Source organism: Equus przewalskii, chromosome 2 (assembly GCF_037783145.1).
Source record: "Equus przewalskii isolate Varuska chromosome 2, EquPr2, whole genome shotgun sequence".
Lineage (NCBI taxonomy): Eukaryota > Metazoa > Chordata > Mammalia > Perissodactyla > Equidae > Equus > Equus przewalskii.
Window position 1 is genome coordinate 55464204 of NC_091832.1, and position 22789 is coordinate 55486992.

Here is a 22789-nt window from a genome sequence, read left to right on the forward strand (position 1 = left end):
ATACTATATAATAAAATTATGGGGATTATATAATTAAAGTGGTACTGAGACATAAATTTCTATGCTTAAATACATTTATTGAAAAATCATGAACATAGAAAACAGGGAACAATCTTCAAGAAGCTGAAAATGAAATGGTATATTAATTCTAATCATTGTGAAAGGAAAGAAATAATAAAATAAGAACAGAAATTAATAAAATAATGATGGAGATGGTAAACAAATTCAAAAGCTGATTCTTTGATAAACATCAGTGGAATAGCTAAACTTCTGGGAATATTAACCCAGAAAGAAAGAAAAAATACAAATAACATTAGGCATGAAAAAGGAGCCATAACTACAGAAGCATTAATAATTTAAAACATCTGAAGAGAACACTGACAAATTTGTGCTCATACATTTAAAAACTCGGATAAAATGTGAAAAAATTAGAAAAATTGAGCTACTAAAATCAAATCCAGAATAAAATAGAAAACCTGAGAGGTTGGCCCCATGGCGGAATGGTTAAGTTCATGTGCTCTGCTCTGGCAGCCCAGGGTTTTGCCAGTCCGGATCCTGGACGCGGGCATGGCACCGTTCATCAAGCCATGCTGAGGTGGCATCCCACATGCCACCACTAGAAGGACCTACAGCTAGAATATACAACTATGTACTGCAGGGCTTTGAGGAGAAGGAGAAGAAAGAAAAGGGAAAAAAAAAAAAGACTGGCAACGGATGTTAGCTCAGGTGCCAATCTTTAAAAAAAAAAAAGAAAAAGAAAACCTGAACATATCAATAACCATTAAAGAAATCCAATTAGGAGTCAGAAGTTTCTCCCCAGTTGCACAGCCCCCGACACTGCCAACCACCTCCAAAAATATTCCAGGTTCAGATGAATTTAAAGGCAAATTTTTACTAAACGCTGGCGGAACAAATAATCCCTGTGTATCCAGCGGTTTAAAGACGTCATTGCCTTGTCTTCTGGCCTCCATATCTTCCTATGAGAAGTCAGCAGTAATTCCTGTGATTATTCCTCGGTACGTAATATGCCATTTTCCTCTGGCCGCATTTAAGGTTTTCTTGGTTTACAGCAGTCTATCTTTGGTTATAGCAGTTTGACTATGATGCGCCTATATGTGATTTTCTTCATACTTGTTCTGTTTAGGATTGTCTGTTCCCTTGCTTATGTTTTGTTCTACTCCTTGGCTATTTCTAGGTTTTAATTTCTGTTGCTCTGTCCTTTGTTTCTGATGTAGGTTGGAAGTGCCATGAGCGGGGGTGGGTGGGTAGGAGGCACGCATGGCCCCCTCTGACTCTCTCCTTCTTCCTCAATCTGTATCGGTTTCCATCCCTGTGCCTATGAGGGCTTTGTCTACTTCAGAAGCAGAATGCCCAGGTCAGGTTCACCTGCCTACTCCTGGCAAACACCACAGCCCGCCTGGTAACAGAGGAGGTGATGTGCCCGCCCCATCCCTTGCATTACAGCTTTGATGGGTTCCTAAGTATCAGTGGACTACATTTCAGATCCATGCTGTTGTGAGTTCTGAAGCATCAAAGAACCTGTGGACACGACCCAAAGAGTTTATGATAAGGAAGAAGAACTCCCAAGTAGTTGAGCTGCTGATGAAACCTACTGGTCCTGGTGAGGAAATACAACGTAGGGATTCCACAGCTCTGCCAAGTTGCTGCTTTGGTGATCTATTCCAAGCCCGTCCAAGGTCTTGAATATGGCCTGTATGACCTCTACAACCTGGGTCCTCATCCTACACTGCCACTCGTAGGCCATAAACCCAGGCCAGTCACAGGACTTTGGAGTCCAAAGGATTACTACCTTAGTTTTAGACCCACAAAACATCCCAATATTGGAAATGGCCCTGGTGATTCTGGATAGGTAGATGTTTTTCCCAAGATGGCAGCAGGCTTAGCCTCAGACACTTACAGCTGCTTTAGACTTATCTAGTAGCTTTCTATTCACAACTTTAAAATGTCCACTAGCCACTATTTGGAATAGCAGGGTCCCAAGCTCAACAAATATCATCAGAGGCTGACAATCCTGTATAGGATGTTACCAGGGAGTAAAATATGATGGCTAGTCAGCCAAACTCAGTGCCCCTTATTCACTGACCTGGTTTCCACTGTCTTGCTTAGGTTTACTTACAATATAAAGTTTACTTTTGTAGAAGAAAATCTTGCCATTTGTGACAACATGGATGAGCCTGGAGTATATTATGTTAAGTGAAACAAGCCAGACACAGAAAGACAAATACTGTATGATCTCATTTATATGTGCAATCTAAAAGAGTCGCACTCATAAAAGCAGAGTAGAATGGTGATTACCTGGGGCTGGGAAGTGGGACAAATGGGAACCTATTGGTCAAAGGGTGCAAACTTTCACTTATGTAGGATGAATGAACTCTGGAGACCTAATGTACAGTATGAGGACTATAGTTAATAATATAGTAATGTATGCTTGAAATTTGCTGAGAGAATAGATCTTAAGCGTCCTCACCACACACACACACACAATGGTAATCATGTGAAGTGATGGGTGTGTTAATTAGCTTGACTGTGGAGATCATTTCACAATGTGAGTATACGTCAAAACATCACTTTGTACTCTTTAAATACATACGATTTTTGTCAATTATACCTCAATAAGGCTGGAGAAAAATAAAGTTTACTTTTGTGACAATTGCTTATTTCAAGAAAGCTTTATGTTAGTAATTGAATCTGTTGGCAAAGCTGTCATGCCAAGAAGCCAGGAAAGGCCTTTAGTGGACTGCCTTTAGGCCGTGCAGAGCAGGGGCAGGTCTGGGACAGGATGGGATGGGGGAGAGCGTCCCCTGTGTTCCCTGGGGACTTCCTGCAGTGGCTCCCAGCCTCAGCACCACCGCACAGTCGGGGGAACTCCTCCCTTTGGTAACTTTTCACTTCAAGGGTGGGTGGGGGTGGGCAGAGTGGAAAGAGTCTCAGCCGCTGCTTAAACGAGCCTAGACAATCAATGGGCAGCTCCAGCTGGTGTCCTGAAAGAGAGACTGAAATCCTACACTTTTTTTTTTTAAATGATGGACTTGATTTTTGGCATACACTTCTGGAGCTACTCTAGCTTTTAAGATAATGTCCATTTGGGATGTCAAGGACCACTTGGGTACGGCAGAGTTGTACAGTGCAGGTGTGCACCAGGAACAACTCCAGGCCTGCTACAGTGGGAAGGTTAGCTTCTGAGAAGCCCATCTATGGACTCCATCTTCCACCCTAAGAGAGCTTCTCAATGAGTGGAAGTCTTCTCTGGGCAAACTCAAGGAGTTCCTGCCCCACTCTGAAAGGAAGGGGATGGGACAGATGTCTGCCCTGATCCCGGGCCTTTACACCATCCAAAAATTATGCTGGTGGTCAACAAAAAAGAAACCCTGAGCCTGTTTGACAACACTTGTCTCAGATCCTCTACTTGACTTCTATGTTTCATTTCAGGCTCCACTCCTTCAAAACTCTGGCTTCCAACCTCTTTGATTTCCCAGTCTTGACTTATAGGACTGCTTGGACATGACTTACATTCATTATCTTTTTCTTCCTACTTTTTGTTGCTTTAGCTAACACCCAGCAAGATTCAGTCCTAAATGGGCTCCTCTCCATGGTGGCTTCTTTGCCAGTGCTCTGTCCAGTCTCGTCAGGACCGATCCACAGTGGAAGGTGGGGCAGAGTGGGTAAGCATATGGCAAGAACAAGCAAATGTGTGTGCAAGTGGGGAAGTGATGATGGTGAGCTAAAAGAAATGCCACCACCACTCTCCAATCTCTCCTGACGTGGGGGAGACTGAGCAGCTTCCACTCAACAGACTACCAGGAGGACAACAGTTCAGTTAAGCAATATGGTGACATGGCATTCTGCAAGCACTCTGATGATATAGACTAGTTTGTTCAGGACATCGTGGAATATCCAGTAGGCATGATGGATGGTCTTAAAGATCAGCACTGGGGCGGGGGGGACACAGCGTAGCATGGACATGAGAGTAAAGATGAGAACTCATGATCAGAGAGTCTTGCATTTAGGTTGGACAGCAAAGACCATAGGAAGAGAGGTTTGGCAGGACTGGCTGGAACAGGTGGAGGTGCCAGGTGACACCTAAAGCCTGAAAGGACTGATGGCCCCTGGTGAAAAGTTATCTTCAGCAGTAGGCTACGTAATTTTGGAGGTTTCAGTCTCTGATGGCCAGGACTGGAGTCATATTAAGTACAAGGTGAGACCAATCTCCTAGGAGGTTTTTGCTCAAGTGATTGGGAGGGGGTGTTGGGTATCCCTCAGGATACTCATCTTGTAATGGGTCGATGCTCCCCCATTGCACTTTAGAAAAGAGAAGAGAAGCAATTCAAGAGGGCCAAAGGCAAGAGGAATTTGTTCCCCCTACAAATTGATATAGTAAAAATGACTTCATCCAAAAAGTGTAATAGTTCACCTTTCACTCATTTCACCCTTGGCAGAATAGAGGGTGGTGAAATTGTCTGTACAGTTCCTTGCTTGAGCAAATGAGTTGGAGGTCTCTGAGGGTTCTGGCCTCCATCTGTCGTTTCTTATATTTTAAAAGGGAAATCAATGGTGGGTGGACTGAGTTCTTTCTCCTCCCTGGAGACAAAGCCCCAGTATTCTTTCCCAGCATTTTGCTTTTATGGTTTCTCTAGAAGAGTGTTCAAGACCTTTTGAACTGATTTCTAACCTTACCTCTCAAAATTTTTTAGTAACGAAATTCCTTCCTCAAGCAATAGTTTACACAGAACCACAATACATGAAACAGAGAAAACTCAGAATTTTATTAGCATGTATTTATTTTATAACTTCACACTTATAACATTGCACTTTGTTTACTGGCAATAAATGAGAACAATGAGGCCATTTTCATGAATACAAAAACACATGAAATCAGGGTCCATTGGATGACAACTGTATCACTTTGAACAGTATTGAAAAACATAACTTAGAGGGGCTGGCCCCGTGGCCGAGTGGTTGGGTTCGCGCGCTCCGCTGCAGGCGGCCCAGTGTTTCGTTGGTTCGAATCCTGGGCGCGGACATGGCACTGCTCATCAAACCACGCTGAGGCAGCGTCCCACATGCCACAACTAGAAGGACCCACAACGAAGAATATACAACTATGTACCAGGGGGCTTTGGGGAGAAAGAGGAAAAAAATAAAATCTTTAAAAAAGAAAAAATATAACTTAGAAAGATAAATGATCACAAATGGTACCTTTTTAACAAAAATACTTTTCTTATACTCTCAGGATATTCAGTTAAAATTATCCATGATCAGAAAGAATAATTTATTGTTTCAGAGTCAAATCACTAGTAATAGTCAACTGCTGGAATTCTTATCACAAAGATAACAGACACAAGCACTCAGACTTACACAAGAGCCAAAACGGTTTCTAATGCGATGTCACAACTTGACTGGCAGCATACATATTTACTCGTTATGGCACAAGTGTTAGAACAATAAGAGAGCATGCATCGAACAGACAATAAGCATCATGAAAATCATAACGAGTCTCAACGCATCGAGGGCTTTCTACGTCCCAGACATCACGCTAAGTGCTGAAAAGGCTCGAGGGCATCTGATCCTAACAGCAACCTGATTCTATTCTTTTCCCATTTTTCTGATGAAGAAGCTGATGTTTAGAGAAGTTGAGCAACTTGTTTATTGGATACACGAAGCTTCCAGGATGCTATCTGTCACTGTGTGGGAGCCTTGTCTAGCAGTGAACTGAATGGTGCCCATTTATGCTCTGCTGGCACACTTCACATCACAGCACAGGCATGGGCCTGATTTAAACACCCACAAGGTGCTATCACTTCCTTAGTCTGTGCATGATTAAAAGAAGTTCTGATATGCACTCAGATATCTCAAGGGAACCTTTTCTCCAAGGTCTGCACAAAATGAGTCAATCTCGAATCAAAAGCAAGTCTGCTGGGGAATGCCAATGTGTTAAAATTTGGATAACAGACTTGAGTCTATCTGTCATTTATTAGAGATTTAAAGAGTTTAAAGTACACTTTAAAGATGGAACTGCTGAAAAATCGCTGCAGACCTGCACAGCAGAGTTCGAAAACCACAGTGACAGTGGAGAGAGGACTAGTGAAAGTCAGAGAGCTCTGGACTCCGGTCTCAGCTCTGCCCCTCGTCAGCAGTTTGATACTGAGAAAGCCACTTAACCCATCTGAGCTTCAGTTTCTTTGTCTTTCAAAAAGAGCAAAATCATACCATACTGGGGCTGCTGGACATGTTAAAAGAGATCTGCGTAAAGCATCTGGCACATAGTAGGCCCTCAGCAAATGTGAGTTCCCTTCCTCTGCTCTTTGCCCTCTGTCACCATGAAAGATCTTCCTCTCTAACCAGACCAGCCTGCTCACCAAATCCAAACACGGCCTGTGTGTCCCCACTCTCCAGCACCGTCTCTTCTAATGTCTCCCTTCTCGGAGCACGCCTGTCACACTGCAGACCTCTTGAAAGCAAGGGTTAGGCTGAGTCATCTGTGTCTTCAGGGCCTAGCACAGTGCCTGGAACTGTCCAGCCGACACCTCCTGGGGAAGCAGGAGGCACGCTCTCCAAGTCAGGAAAAGAAAAAGACAGAACGGCAGAGACAGCTGTACTCACTTGGCAATGACGCTTCTATTGGCATCATGAACTTATTTACACATGAGGTTACATATTTAGCTTTTCACTTGTCAAGGTCACGTCCTCAACGAGACTGCAGGTGCCCTGAGAGCACGGCCCCTGCTCGTGGGTTTATGACTGTGTTCTCCTTGACCAGTGCCTCATGCTGCTGGGGACTCAGAGGGAATCTGCTGATTTGAGAAAGGAAAACACCCAACAAGTCAAAGAGCTCAGATTTTTAAATAGATTACAAAAGATATTTCTTCTCACATCATTTCTTTCTTCTATGGTGTGGGTAAACTTTGGTCTGTTTGGGGGTATTTAAAGGAAACCTGAAGTGCTTCAGATTCCTTTAGGCTTCCTGTCTCACATTTGGAATTTAATCTTTTGTTTGTTCATAATCTATGAAGGGCCCAAGAAACCCTCAGGCTTTTTTTTAGAAAGAAGAATCAAGACCTGGCTTGAACGCCTTGATTTCAATTGCGTACAGTAAAGAAAAACATATTGACAAGGTCTTAGCCTGGTAAAGCGAACGGCCCCAAGCCCAGTGGCGGTGGGCCCCCCTCTGAGTTGGTTTTCAGTCATCTGCCTCATTGTCCCAGTGGCCATAGCCGTCCCCTTCATCTGGCTCTTCAATATTCTCGTTTTCAAAAGAGGCCTCTTCCTCCTCCTCTTCCCGGATCACCTTCATCAACTCGAGGAAGCTGGGAGGCGGCCCCTGGTCTTTCAGCTCCCTGAGCCTACACCAGAGGATCTCGCTAAGGCTCGCCCCAGCCATGACCTGCTCCAAGCGGACCTGATCCGCGATGTTCCTCGGGATGGCCCGCTTCTCCACAGCTCTCCGGAGCAGGGTTTCTAACCGCAACACATAGGCAGAGACCTTCTCTCCTTCCTCCTGATAGGTCTTCAGATACTTCACCTGGGAGGTCCTGCGGCTCTCCAGGCTTCCAAACACTTGCTTAAACGCCTCCAAACACTCCTCCACACTGATGGACGGATTGTCCGCCTGCACTATATGCATGAGGTCCAGGGCAGGGCCACGCAGGCTTTCCATCAACCACCTTTTCTTTTCTGCCTCGGCTACCGGCCACTCTTTGACTATCTCAGTGGCCTGTTCCAACCAGATTTCAAAGGGCTCTTCCTCTGGCGCCGGCACAGCACTCCCGGAGAACACTCTCAGTTTCCGGTATCTCATGGGGAGCAGAGGCTGAGGGGCATGTGCTATTGCCTGGCCCAACAAATGGGCCAATAACTCCGGTGATACGCAGGGCACTGCGGCTGGAGACACTCCCTCATGCCCAAGGGCCCGGAACATCCCGGAGACTGTCTGCCCCTCTTTTTCTAGAAAGAGGTTCAGTCTTTCAAGAAATTCAGTGTCTTGGTTAGGGGTCTTAAAGATCACTTTCCAGATGCCCCCCCTTCCCTGAACCTCACTGGGGATCACTGAGACATCAATGTCCTCCATGAGCTCTAATAACACAGCATTGGCATTCTCCTGCTTCCTGAATATTTTGCCAAGCAGTCTATACCTGCCCAGAGACTTCAAAGTCTCCTGGAGAACCTCCTGAATCTCAGCCTCATCACAGTCCACTGGTATCCCCATAACCATCAGCGATTTCTGATCATCCACGCTCATTATCCTGCACCAGTCCTCCAGCAGTGCCAGCGCCATCGTCCTGAATATTTACTCGCTCTGACTCTATGGGTACTAATTAGTGCAGATGGGCACTGCCTTAGGATGGAGACTATCCTGAGGAGCTTCTAAACTTACAACCCACCAGTGAATGGACCTGGGTCAGGTCACTCCAAGAGCAGTCTCAGTCTTCTGGACCAATAACCCTTATTGCCCAGTGGCAAGAACTCAGAACCTCCTGTTACATCTCTAGACCTGGGGTGGCTGGTAGTGTCAGTGGCTCTGCAGTCTGGTGGCTGCTGTCTCACTCGCCAATGCTAGCAGCCACTTGGTGGTGCTGACCCTTCTCTGACCGCCCAAGGCACCTTCGAGAGCTGTTTTCACCACTTTCCCCGTCTGTGCTGCTTCACTTCTCTCTAGTCAATGGGGAAACACCTCCACTCCAGCTCTCAGAAGTCCTGGAGAGACGTCTCACTGCAGAGTGCCCTGGACTCCTAGTGAAAGAACGGTCAGTTTTACCACACACCTCTCCTTCCCAGGGAGCATCGTACCCCACTTGTGGATGGACACGGGTGTAGACCCCACATTGTATTTGCCTCACATTATATTTGTGTCTATCCCACTCCATCAGATCTCTTTGCTTATAGTGACATTGTTTTTTCTCTTGGGGACCCTCCTGCAAGCTGGCTTCCCCACCACACGCTCATCAGACATGCTGATTAATGTCTGAGCCCCAGTTGTGGACAAGACTCAAGATCTTTCCCACATGAAAAATGAAATCAGGAAATGTGGCTAGATACCTGTTTACGCATTCCAGAATGTTCCATAAGAGTCAAGGAGCTTATTTATTCAGCTTCTAGCACAGGATGATGTCACCCAACTCTGCCCAATGGTGTGTCTGGGTCTTAGCTTCAGCCAAGCCAAGCTTCCCTGTTACACATAAATAATAAGAGTGTATTTTTATGGCTTGACAATACCCAATGATGAAGACTGTTAAGGCACTTATTCAAAAATATGACAATCCTTCAAAATTTAATTAAATCTACTAAACAGTATTGAGTTGCTTCATTTCTTTAATTTAGAAATCACTCAAACATTTAAAAACAATTTAATATAGGCATAACAATATAATTTATATAATATACTTTAATATGACATAATAATATAGGTATTACAACTTAATAGAAGTATAAAAATTTAAAAAACCTCAGGACCAAATCAATTAAACTTAGAATTATGAATTAAGTCTCTTTAGTTATGGCTGGTCAGGCCTTGCAAAAGCAAAACTAGATGCTTCTCTTGCTATGAATGGTAAGTTACTAACAGGATACTTTCTTCTTAGCATTTGGACTTGAATGGGTCATTTGAGGAAAAAGGAGAAGAGAGGAAGCACACCTGTGGAGGGGGGCAGAGACTGGGTAAGTGACAAGGGGACAGCTCCTATGTCTCCCAGCTACTGGTGTGGAGTGTGTCTAGGGCAGGAGCCATGACCATTCTTCCCCAGGCCTGAAAGTCTCCTTCAGTCCGAATGGGGTCCCTATGCCACAGATGTCCACCTGCGGTTATGGTGGCAGCTGCTCCTGCTGCAGGTACATTTCCTGAGTCTTTCTGGAAGGTGCTGAAGGCACGCGAGAACCAGAGGGCCAGAAGGGCAAAATGCTGGATCAGGCCCTCCCCAGCAGGCCCAGGGATCTGAGCCCAGAGACTCCACCATACCTCACCTTCCTCTTCTAAGATCCAGGGGTGACCTTCCTCCCCACTGTAATATTTAGAGGAAACAGGAGATGTAAAAAGGCATCGAATGCCCAGGAACAAACTTCTCCAAGGTCTCCACAGTAACCATCATGTCGAGGTCAGGCTACCTTTGGGCGGCCTCTTCCTGCAAAGGCAATCTCTACATGCAGTGTGACCTTCCAATAAAAAGGTGGCAAGTAACGTGTCCTTGATACACGACAGGGTCACAGATGGAAAACGTGAAAATCTCGTATTTTCTCACATAAAGATATGATAAGTTGGAAAAGAAGCCAGACTTTCAGGTGGAAGACCCCACTGCAACTGCTGGATCATTTAGCCAGATAGTGACCTTGGGCAAAGCTCCTCAATGGCTCTAAATCTCAGTTTCCTACCCCAGAAAGCAGGGATGATAAAGCACTCTTCTCCCCGGGCTGCTGTGAGCAGGAAGTGACATCATCCGTGTGGAAGCACTTTCTTCAAACGCCAAGCACAGCTAGTGCTAAGTCCGAAAGCCTGCATCTGGATCTCTCAGTCCCTCCACCCGCATATTCCTCTCCTTCCTCCTTCCCACCTAGCACGGTGGGCTCATCTTCAAACTACGACTGCGGTTCTCTAAATTTACCTCCATTCACCAAACTACCCCTCACAATTAGGGGGTGGGTACCCGCATTTAATCCTTCCAGGTGCAACGGTTGACAATGGGACGGAATCCTCAGTCACACTGCCCAGCGCTACCTCTTAGCCCAAACCCACCCTGGTTACTGAGCATGCCCAGACCTCCCTCTCCAGCCGCCAGAGGATGGGCACCATTTCTGCAGGATTTTGCCAGCGTGGAAAGAGGGGTGGGGGGTAATCGACCAGAGGCAGGGACTGATACATGGAAAGGACGCGGGGTTGGGAGTAAGCCATGAAGAACCCTCAGAGACCGTGCCACTGGCACAAATCAAAGTGTCCCCTGGATGCCCTCCTACCCTGTGGCTGTGGCTGGTCTACCCGCACATACACACAAGTCCCCACACACCTTTCCCCAGCTTGGCCTCACACAGTCCAAGGTACTCAATCACAGACAGCACCCCACCTTCTACCCGCCACCGGATGCGCGCGCGCACTTACGCCGCAGGCACGGGTCGTCCGGCAACCTGGGAAACCCCGCGGCTCTGGCGCACTGCGCAACAGGGGCGGGGTGGGGGTGGAGGGGGCGAGGCGGGGCCCCCGGGGCGCCGGGTCAGGACTCGAGATTTGGCGAGTGGGCTTTAATCTGCGGCTTTCTCCCCCTTTGGGTGCGGGCGGAAGATACCAAATGAAGACAGTCTCCTGGGCTCTTCTTGGCGCAGTCACTGGTGCATGGCGCCCTCGGGCAATATAGCGGGTTTGCGCGCTCTCCCACTATATATAAGTTGCCGTGCAGACTGCAGACTGCACTCTTTGCTACACTCCCACGAACCGTGGACCTATGTCTCTCTCTATACGCTCCCACCATTTGCTACGCCCCTCTGCATTTCTCCCCGCCATGCCGTGCCTCTCCCAACACTGTGGATGCACAAAGTGAGAACCTTCTCGTTTCAATCTCTGCTCCCAGTAGCCCACCATGGCCCATGGGGAAAATAAAGCTTCGGTGTTCCGCGCCTTGTTTGGCCCCCACCTCTCCGCGCGGCCTGCGCCATCCCTTCCCCGTCCCCAGCGCCGCCCCTTCCCCTCCCCCTGGGTGTCCTGGCGCCAGTCAGTTTGTCCCCCTTTGCCCATCCATCAGTTCACATCCCGGTTAAGGGGGAGGAAGCCCTCCCCACGGTGGGCCCTAGCCCTTGGCCCACCTCCGCAATGTGGTGGGGGAGAAGGGCGCCGGGGCCAGGGGCTGCGCCCTCAGGTCTTCGCCCCCGCGTGCCCTGCCCCATACTTACGGTGAAGCCGAGAGCAGTCAGCGGGCCCTCCGCTCCGCATCCATTAGCCGGTGGTCTGGCCACTTCACTTCCGGAGCGCGGGGCTCTCGGCGGCGCGGCGGTCGCTCCCTCCCCTGCGCTCCGCGCCTCTCCCGGGGGCCGCGCCCCGCCCCCGCCCCGCCCGCGCCTCCCTCCTCCCTCCTCCCTCCCCCCTCCTCCCGCCGCCGCCGGGAACTGGCAGCCTCTCCGCTCCCGCTGCCGCAGCGGCCGCCCTCCCAGACCCAACTTTCCGCTCACCCAAGCTCGCGAGGCGGCGGGGGGCGTGGGCAGGGAGGGGAGAAAGCGGGGTCAGGGGGAGGGACCGGGAGGGGCGGGTCGTCCGCTCGCAAGCCCTCCTTCCTTTCTGTACACCTTGCGGTAGGCACAGAGCGGTAGCGGCGGCTGCAGCCAGGGGGTTTGTGCACAGAGAGAGGCAGACTTAGGGACCGGCAGACGGACGGACTGACGGAGAGGACCCTCCTCGAGCCCCCGCGCCATGGCCGAGAGGAAGCAATCCGGGAAGGCGGCAGAGGACGAAGAGGTCCCTGCCTTTTTCAAAAACCTGGGCTCAGGCAGCCCCAAGCCCCGGCAGAAATTCTGTGGCATGTTCTGCCCCGTGGAAGGGTCCTCGGAGAACAAGACCATCGACTTCGACTCGCTGTCGGTGGGCCGGGGCTCGGGGCAGGTGGTGGCTCAGCAGCGGGACGTCGCCCACTTGGGCCCGGACCCGCAGCCGCCGTACTCCCGGCAGGGCCGGCGCGCCGGCGGGGAGCCATCTGTTGAATCGAGCCGGAAGGTGGAGATCCGGCGGGCCTCGGGCAAGGAAGCCCTGCAGAACCTCAACGACCAGGTTGGTATGGGGGAGGGGTGTTTGAAAGGGAGGACGGGGCGCGGGGATCGCCCCTCCCTCGCCCCCTTCCAGCTCGGTGAAGAACCGACGATCCCAGTGTGTCCACCGTCCTGCCCCTCCTCGAATACTGCCTCCCCGCATCTGCACACGCACCCCACCCTACCCGCCCCTTCTCCGTGCAGGGTGCGGAGAGGCTCGGGCTCGACGGTGGGCGGCTGTGCGCCCACAAAGGCTGCCGGCGCCTCCCTGGGCCCGGGAAGTAGGGGGTGGGGGTAAAGGATGGGCCGGTCACTAGCTGGGGGTCGCATGGTTGGGGGGATGGGCTGCGGTTCCATTCTTAAATCCGCCCGGGCGGCTTCCGATTGCAGCTGTGGCTGGATGCCCCACCCTTTTTTGATGCAGCTCCGAGCGCGCAGTGAAGGGCTCGCGTGCAGGCCGGCGGGCTCCCCGGGGGTCGGGAGGGGCGGGGGCTTCGATGACCGCTCCCCGCCGCGCCCTGCGCGCTCTCTCACTGCACCTGCTCCCGCGCCCCCCGCGCTCGCGTCCCGAGCTCAGAGGCCAGGACCATGGTCAGCGCCTCCCCGGACCGCCTCGGAGAATCTCGCCACCTTGACTCCTGCTCGCAGCGTGAGAAGAACGAGGGAGGCGTCAGAGTCACCCGAGGAAACCGAAACGCTCCTAAATAGCCATGTGGAGAGCAAAGTTCCACTAAGTACCTTAGCAAGGGCTTCCCAGAGCGCTCCCCCCGCCGCTATTTGGGAGGAATTTTGGGGATGGAGACTAAAGTGAATTACCTTCGAAGGGTAAAAAGAAAAGAAAAAGGGGGAAAACCTCATTTTGAATAGATTGTCAAAGATGGATTACATCCCCTACTCTGTGTCAATGGGGGAACAAAGAATACCAATTTAGTAAAGCTTGATTTTAGAAAATGTTTGTCATCTCTGGCAAATATGAACAGTGTGCATTTTAAGTGCAGTAGTCTTCTCACACCACATTTTTTTTTTTTTTTAAATCAGGGTGACCTTCATACTCGTGCAGGTTTTTTCCACAGCCTTGTTTTCTCAACTGATCGATTACAGTGTAAAATTTTTTAACACTTGTTTGCTGTTTCTCTCGCCTGCCCATTGGCGAAGGTGAGAAATCAGTCAATGAGTGATTATTTCTTGAATACCTATTGTGTGCCTTCTCTTGTGGGGTAGCAGGAAGATTAGCTATAAAAAGTTCAAGGTGGTTTCTTCTTAAGGGGCTTCCAGAGTAGTTGGGAGTGGTCTATACATATTCACCGAGTGATTCCACAAGGGTTTATTCGGCGTTCAGATTGTGTGCTCACAGTGAGAACAGTTAAGAGTTGGTGATAATGGCCTGAACATGTTATCGTTTCCTGATGTGGCATAGATTTTGGAGGCTTTGATGCTTAAAGGACCAATTCTAAGAAAGATAAACTATTTGCTGTCGTTTTCAAAAGGTGGAACAACAAATCACTTAATTGATTCCTCCTCCCCAGCTCTGTCCTCTGGTTCACTCACAGAGGGGAGTATCTGATGTCCATATTTCACTACGAAGCAACCAGAAGAACCGAAATGTAAAAAACTCGCTTTGTTCCAAGTGATCAGATAACTGAAGTAAAAATTTCTAATAATACAACCTCATCTTCAGTAAGTTGTGCTGGTAATTCTAATGTCCTAAAGGGAGCAGAAAAATGCCTTGAGATAAGGAAGAGACCATTTAAAAAAATGGCAGATCAGGGGGCAGAGGTTGAAAGTGGCCACCCCTATAATGGTGGCAGTGAATTAAAACTCAAGTTTGAAAGGCGAAGTTTTGCTGGGTGGAATAGCACATCTCTTTTCCTGTCCATTTAGAAGCTTAGCTGTTTGATCATCAGAGCTACTTGTTGGAACACCCCTTGAATTTATTATAAATTCTAAGTTGTAAACCTGGGGTGCATGGAGGGGGAGACTTGAAGAGGAAATACCCAACCGAAATCCTAGGCCATTTCAGCCTCTGCAAACCTACATTTGCTTCAGCTGCCTGGTTATCAGTAACACAGGGGGATCCTGGCTTGGTCTTTCTGCAGCCTTCCCTGGATTTTCATTTCCAATTTTGCCTTAACACATAAGGCCTGTTCCTATGGGATTTTTTTTTTTATCCCATAGGACTAAGAACATTTACCAGGGTCAGTGCTTACAGTGTTTGAGTATTTCATGTCTATATGAGAGAGAAAAGGCATTTGAGGGGTGTGTATGTGTGTAACAATGGTGATTTCCAAAAGCATAGGTGGGCCCACCATTTTGACTGAAGTGAGTAGCCGGTACTTAGTTTTCATCTAGTGAGTGGGCTGACTGCTAGCATCTCAGTGCGTTCCTCTTGGAAGCCCTGGCGCCAAAGAGGTGGGGGGAACTAGAGTGTGTGGATCCTGGGGCCCCTGTCTCATGCCCCCACTCCTCCCCTGAATCTGTCTTTATAGGTGTTAATGTGTTATCAGAAGTGGCTTCACCCACCTGTTGCACTAGGGGTCCTGCTGTTCTGCCAGCAAGGCTTTTGGAAGGGAGAGAACAGGCTTCTACAGCTCAGATGAGCAGAGGCTGAGTATCTGCACTTGCAGGAACTAAATGAAATATGCTTTTGGTGTGAGCAGGTCCGCTCTAGAAGGCAATGGATGTGGCTTGGGCTGGGATGTGTCAGGTTTTGGTGAAAGGAAAGAGCCAGTGTAGTGAATGTGAATGAGGAAAGCTGCTATCTCATTACTCTCTTTTTCCTTTGTGTCCTTGGGGAAGTCCACCTTGGCTGCAGTGAGGTTAAATTGATTACTACCTGTGGAGGACTCTGAGCCTCTTGGACTAGAGAGCAGAAGGGCAATGTTGTTGACTGAATTCTCCCTTGCCAGTGCCCAGGGGTCCCTCAGCCTCCTCCCTTCTAGGAATTCCCTACATTCCACCTGACACACAGTTTAGCCAGAACCAGTTGTTCAGCCAGGGATACTGGACCCTGAGCATCCCTTCCCAAGGGGCTCTCAGGACTTTCTCCCAGCAGCAAACAACCTCCATAGGCTTGAGGGGCAGGGGAGTTATTCTCCACTTCTCCAGGGCACATTCCAGTGAGTGAACTGTATACACCAGTGTTGCTGAACTTGACAAAACCACTAGGTCTGTAAAATGGTTTCTGACATTCCCTTCCATTCTGCATCGCTGTCCCCTATGCCCATGTTGATCATCTCCCAGTGCTGGGAGCCCAGTGACTCTGCTGCCCTCCTATTGTTCAATGCCACCCCTCCGCTATCCTGATGGTGATGCCCCTTCTAGATCTTTCTTCCTCCAAAAGCAAGGAGTTCTGAAATCACTCTCTCCCCCTTTGCCCTCCCTTCTTCGGTTCAAAATCCCTTCCTGTGTTAATCTTAGCTAGAGAGAAATCCCAGTGATTGAAGGCATCCATCTCTTATGTGAATGACTGATAGAAAAGTTGTCCCCAGAGGTACTTGTTTGATAATAGACTAGCCTGTTCAACAAAGTGAATGTCTAGTTAGTGGGATGTGTGGTAGAGATTTGGCTGGGAGCCTAGAACAAGGGCATTAATTTGATACTTTAAGAGGCCACATTGTTTCAAAGGAGGAGATACAAATATGAACGTCTGTATGTTCAGGATTCCAAAGAAGCCTAAGACTCATCTGGGTTCCAAGGGAGAGGGGTGATTGGGGAAGAGAAGGAAATGGCGATAATCCATAGTTATTGATTGCTCTTGATTTCCTAAGTGATTACAGAACTAATCACATAATTAATTAAATTAAAAAAATTTAATTATGGTGAAATATACATAACAAAATTTACCATCTTAATCATTTTTAAATGTAAAGTTCCGTAGTGTTATGCAACTTTTCTCCAGAACTTTTTTCTGCTTGCAAAGCTGAAACTCTGTGCCCGTTAAACAATTACTCCTCATTTCCCCTCCCCCCAGCCCTTAGCAACCGCCATTCAACTTTCCGTTTCTATGAATTTGACGGCTCTAGCACCTCAAATAAGTGGACTCAGACAGTGTTAGTCTTTTTGTGGTTGGCTTATTTCACTTAGCATAATGTCCTCAAGGTTCATCCATGTTGTAGCATGTGACAGGATTTCTCTCTTTTTAAAGGCTGAATAATATTCCTATCATTAGTTAAATTTTAACAAGTTGTTGGTGATTGAAAAAGTTGTTGCTCAATTAATAGACCTGCAATGAATTAATTATGGGAAATGGTAAGAAGGGTTGTATTTGGGGTGAGATAGACTCCTCCAGCCAGGGGCCTAAGGCCTGAGTAGAAGAAAATTCCCATCAGCTAAACATCTCTGCCATCTTTCTCCCTTGTCGCTCAAGGATAGAGAGGAGAATTGCTGTCACTGAACCTCTAGTGACAACATTTGGTCATGACCTCTTGAACGTTGCATAGTTTACAAACTCATGGCCGTGGAAATCAGGAATGGGCTGGCATTTTCCTGCCCTTGGTAAAGACTAGCCAGGTATTCTTATGGGTACTTTGGTGCCAGTGAGAAAGAGAAAGGAGAGTCGGAATTGATCGTGGATTCCAATGTGTACTATTTAATCACCTCATTCTAGAGGTGGAGAGAGCAATGCCCAGAAAAACAGTGCTTCCTCCCATGGAACTCGGGTGGCCGTCCCAGGACGAGGACAGAGCCTCTCACTGACCAGTCCCACTCCAGTCCTGTATAAGTAAAACTTTGTTATTTGTGTGGCATTATGTAACTCTAGAATGTCTATTTACAATCTAGATCCTATATTTCAGAATATATTATTTTGAAACTTGACCTCGTGCCCTCTGATTTAGGCATTATTCCCTTTCTGTAAATAGAGACACTGAGATTTAGTGATATTAGTGACCTATCCCAAAGTCCTGCTGTTTAGCAAGTGCATGAGCTAGGATTTGAACCAAGCTTTCCTACTCTGTCGCATAGTTCTTGCGGCACAACATTCTTTGGCTCAGTTCCATTGCCAGAGAGATTTAGTGAACATAAAGGTACAATTTAGTTTTCCAGGCAAAATATTTCACATCCCATTAAACTTCACGTAGTCTGTGGAGTAGGCGCTGTGCTAAATGCTCTATATGCACTATTTTACTAATGCTAAGACAACTCTATTAAGCAGGTACTACCATTATCCTTATTTTGCAAAAGAAAAAAAAGTAAAACAAACTTGCAAAGCAACTTGCTAATTAAAAGCCAGAGGCAGAATTTGAACCCAGGTCTGTGTGACTAAAGAGCTTCTTAATCACTGTGAAGTTCTGAATTGCTTTCCGTATTAATTATTCTTTTCTCATTTTAACTCCAAAGAATTAGCTCTTGTGAAAAAGTTCTGAGTGCCTACTTTTTTGTTTTCTGTTTTGCAGTGTGCCCTTTGAAGGCATTTGTAAAAGGGACCATTGATCCGTCTTTATCAATGCGCCCTAAACTGCTGATACTCTGTCCACCATTTTTTTAAGCACAGTCAAAATGTCTTCAAATATCTCTGGGACAGAGGCCCACTCTAACAGTATGAATGGCGTGCTTTTCCAAGCTTAGAGCAAAGTGATGACAATGTGATTTTTCCACTTGATGTAAGTCATGAACTGCAAGCAAATAATGAGGGAACTGTGAATAAAAGCATTGGCGGGTGGGGTTGAGTGGACCGTGGGCTGATGGACACTTCAGTTTGGTTGGCTGCAGCCGTGGCAAAGGCTGGTAACATAGGCCAAGAGTGGCACACAAGTGGTGCCTTGAAGGGGAAGCACCTGGTCTTGAAGGTGGCTCGGGTTTGTTTTTGAAGCACATGGACAGCTTGCCCAGGCTCTGCTTCCGAGGCAGCTCTCTGGCAGAAAGAACTCTGGGCTAGGAGTCAGGAAGTCCTGGCTCTGTCGTTCACTAGCTGGTCTCCCACACAGTCACCTGACCTGGGGCTGTCATCAGGCTGGGCTCTGAAAGAAGGCTATGCTGTCCCTGGCTGTTCTTTTTTTTTTTTTTAATTGGGGTAAAATTCACATAACTTACAGTTCTCATTTTAAAATCTGCAATTCAGTGGCTTTCAGCACATTCACAGTGTTCTGCAAGCATCATTACTGTTTAATTCCAGAATATTTTCCTCACTCCAAAGAGAAACCCCGCATCCATTAAGCAGTCACTTCCCATTACCCCCTCACCCCAGCCCGTGGCAACCGCTAATTTACCTTCTGTCTCTGTGGATTTGCCTGCGCTGGACATTTTACGTAAATGGAATCATACAATATGTAGTCTTTTGTGTTGGCTTCTTTCACTTAGCATAATGCTTTCAAGGTTCATCTGTGTCGTAGTGTGTGTCAGCACTTCATTCCTTTTTATCACGGAACGACATTCCATTGTTTGTATATACCACATTTTATTTATCCATTCACCAGTTTATGGACATTTGGGTTATTTCCACTTTTTGGCATTATAAATAATACTGCCACTGAAATTCTTTTACAGGTTTTTGATTAAACGTATTTTCAGTTCTCTGAGGTATATTCCTAGGAGTGGAATTGCTAGATCATATGGTAATTCTGTGTTTAGCTTTTTGAGGAACTGCCAAACTGTTTTCCACAATTTTACCGCCATTTTGCCTTCCCCTCAGCACCGTACACGGGTTCCAATCTCTACACATCCTCCACAACACTGGTCATTTTCCCTTGTTTTGATTATAGCCATCCTACTGGGTGTGAAGTGGTATCTCATTGCGGTTTTGACCTGCAAATCCCTAATGACTAATGATGCTGAGCATGTTTTCATGTGCTTATCGGCCATTTGTATATCTTCTTTGGAAAAATGTCTATTCAATTTCTTTACCAATTTTTAAAAATTTAGTTGTTTGTCTTTTTGTTGTTGAGTTGTAGGAGTGCTTTATATTTCACTTCTGGATACTAGCCCCTTATCAGATGGATGATTTGCAAATATTTTCTCCCATCCTGTGGGTTATCTGTTCACTTTCTTGGTTGTGTCCTTGTCCTTTGATGCACAAAAGTTTTACTTTTGGTGAAGTCCAATTTATCTATCTTTTCTTTTGTTGCCTGTGCTTTTGGTGTCATATTATCCCTGGCTCTACTTAAAACAGTTGGATCAACTGAAATTTAGCAAGGAAGTTCCAGGGTCTCATTTCCTAGAATCACATTTATGTAACTGAATCCTGTTGTTTTATGGGGGCTTTGAAATTCATTTAGAATAGCATTTGCCATCACTCAGTGTTCTTGAATGTTTTGTGTGTTGCGTAAGTCTGATCTTTCTATTTCATGACCCTGTTCATATAAAGAACTTTCTTTCGTGTGTGTGTATTCACACATATATGTGGTATTTTATATATATATGTATTTTTTAATGAAGTTGAAAACTTGTTTTCCAAACCACTGATTTGAGAGTGGCTGGGATGGTGTTGAGGAGGCAGTGACCAACGAGCTGAATTTAGGAAAAACAAATTTGAGAAACTAACTGAATTCAATTTTTATTTTGTTCTATTTTTTTAGAAATAACGTGACAGAAGTACCATGTTTATTATAGATAACCCTGATAAGCAAACTTTTTAAAAAAGAGAGAACTCACTGATAATCTTATTATCTAGAAGTAACCACTAATAGCACTTTATTGTATTATTTTTTCCAGTCTTCATGCTCCCACCTGAAATGAATGAGAAATACTGTTTTTCAGCATTCCTGATGTCACTGCGTATTCTAGTTCTTATAGATATTTCCCAAAGTTATAGGTGACAAGAGGTATCTTGCTTTTTGCTGATTTTCCTATTAACGTAGTCATATTTTAAATGTTAATTTGTAAAAATTATATATTAAAATGTATCCATTTTAATGTCACTTGTCACACATTTTTTCCTAGTTTGCATCACGATTTTTGTGGTCTTTATTTTTTGACATCTGAATTTAAATTTTACATAATTAAGTCAATTCACCTTTTCTGATGTGTTTACTGCCTTTCAAGATGATTATTTTCTTATATTTTCTTCTAAAATCTGTTTGGATTTTGTGTTTACTTATATTTATATCTGGCAGTTAATTTTTGCCTGTAACTTGAAGTAAGGGATAACTTAATTTCCAAATAGGTAACCAATTGTCCCAATGGCATTTATTGAATAATTGATGTTTCTCCATTTATTTTTTTAATCCTCAACTTTTTATATATGTCTGGATATGTTTTTTGGCTTCCTGCTCTATTTCATTTATCTACATTACTGATTTTTTAGTGGTTCAGTATCCCTTTAGTTACTGTATCTTTTTAATATGTTTAATTTTCCTAATTTTTTCCATTATTCAGCTGCATTTTCTATCAAAGGTATATTTGATTACAGAAACCGAATATGATTTTTACCAGAGTTATGTTAAATTTATATATTGAATTATAAGAAATTATTTAATTTTAAAGTAGTAAGACTTTCTACCTAAGTTTATAGTATATCTTGCCACTTTTTCAGGTATTTTGTTCTGTTCCTCTGAAATTTTTTGTTACATTTATTCCCAGTTGGTTTTTTGCTATTGTGAATGGGAAATTTCCCCATTATATTTTGTAGTTTACATTTTGGGTGACTGTTGCATTTTATATTAATTAATAATAGAGTGCCTTTTTGAACTCACTTGGTTCTTATACTTTTCTATTCTTTTCTTGGGACAGTTTTGTTATCTAATATTACTTTCATGTCTTTTTTCCAATGCCTTTATTTGCTCTTTCTCTTCTTTGTCTGATTACATTGGCTAGAACTTCTAGAACCATGTTGGATAATGGTAGTAGTGTCAGGGTTCCCTGTTTGATTTTTGACTCTAAGGAGAAGCCTCTATGCCTTCATTATTGTTTGAGAGAGAGACTCTCTCGTGGTAAGTAGTTATTCAGCTCCTGCTGGAGCGAACTAGCAGTGTTACAGGAACACACGTGTGGTGGAGCGAGTTGGGTTCATTACTTGTTGCAGGGATGGGGCACACAGACCACAGGGAACCAGGGGTGTCTCTGTCCGAGGGTATTGGAAAGATTTAAGCTTTGGTGGGGAGATTTTGGGGGGATCCAAGGAAGCGAGGATTCCCTCTGGACTGGGTGCTGCCATAAAGCGGGGGCAAATCTGTAACTGGGTGCTCAGGAAATCTTATCTCTGCGAGGGCAGATTAGATGAGGCTGACGCTGGGGTGGGGGAGCAGCAGCAGGCACTCACGTTAGTTTGGATGGGGGCGTGTTTGGTATTTTGTGACGTTGACAATGTTCGTCCTTCATTAGACGTGATTACAGAGGTTCTTGCTTCTGTCTTAACCCATCGTGGTCACTGAGTGGCCATCTCTGCTGTTGATGCTCTGTGAAATTTCCACTCAACAGGAGAACACTCTGGCCTCTCTGTGAGTGCTAGGCCAGCTCTCAGCAACTATTTTCTGTTTCTCCATACACTGTTAAAATCAAGGTTTGATGTGATAGATTATATTCTGTAGTGTTTTATATCTGTTTTTATTTTAGAGATATCATCCTACCCTCCACTGAAGATGCCAAATAGTTTCCTGAACTTTACCCTCCCCAATGATATCTCCTATGCCTTGTGCTGTAATAATTTTTCATAAGCTCAATCTTTTTTATCTTTGTATTTACCTTCAGGTCAGGTGCGATCCCTTCAGAATCATGTTTTTAGCAGAGGAGTGTGTGCGCTGTCTTTGGTGTCACTCTCTGACTACATGCACTGGTTGAATCTTCTTTATTAGGCTTACGGTTGAGGATTGATTCAAGCACCAGCTCCTTGTCCGGTTCCCGTCTTCTGGTGCTGTGGTGACAGACTTTGCCTTTCACTCTCCAGGTAAATTTCAAAAATAAAACTGGGGAAAAACCAAAGGGTTGCCAAAATGAGGACACTAAACAAAACAAAGCAAAAAAAACCCCCAATATTGCTATGTAGTGTCATCTCATAAAATGAAGAACATTTTAGCACCAAAACTATTAAAGGGAAAATAACTCTAGAATTTAAAAATATGCATAAATTGAGCTTTATGAAAAATTAAATGTATTGTCCTTATTTTTCTCATGTTGACCTGGATTT

At 45.8% G+C, this 22789-nt stretch overlaps 2 protein-coding genes across 3 annotated transcripts in view; one reads left to right on the top strand and one right to left on the bottom strand.

The window, feature by feature from the left end:
* Window positions 1-4760: 4760 nt before the first annotated feature.
* PNMA2 (PNMA family member 2) lies at window positions 4761-12025 on the bottom strand. Of its 2 annotated transcripts, none has more exons than XM_070607306.1 (3): window positions 11887-12025; window positions 9055-9184; window positions 4761-8748 (listed from the first exon to the last, which is right to left on the bottom strand). In XM_070607306.1, exon 3 carries the CDS (start codon window positions 8291-8293, stop codon window positions 7199-7201), a length of 1095 nt encoding a protein of 364 aa, XP_070463407.1. In that variant the 5' UTR covers window positions 8294-8748; window positions 9055-9184; window positions 11887-12025; the 3' UTR covers window positions 4761-7198. The 2 variants fall into 2 exon arrangements, with proteins under 2 accessions (XP_070463407.1, XP_070463413.1); XM_070607312.1 differs by lacking the exon at window positions 11887-12025 and adding an exon at window positions 11102-11673.
* DPYSL2 (dihydropyrimidinase like 2) overlaps window positions 11948-22789 on the top strand; it is a 126693-nt gene continuing 115851 nt past the window's right edge. The window contains exon 1 of the mRNA XM_070607288.1: window positions 11948-12754. Within this exon, the coding sequence (XP_070463389.1) occupies window positions 12401-12754 (354 nt within the window). The 5' untranslated portion in view covers window positions 11948-12400. The remainder of the gene's footprint in view (window positions 12755-22789) is intronic.

Coding starts and splice junctions, on each gene's coding strand:
- PNMA2 (XM_070607306.1), bottom strand. CDS start 8,293: ATGGCGCTGGCACTGCTGGAGGACTGGTGCAGGATAATGAGCGTGGAT.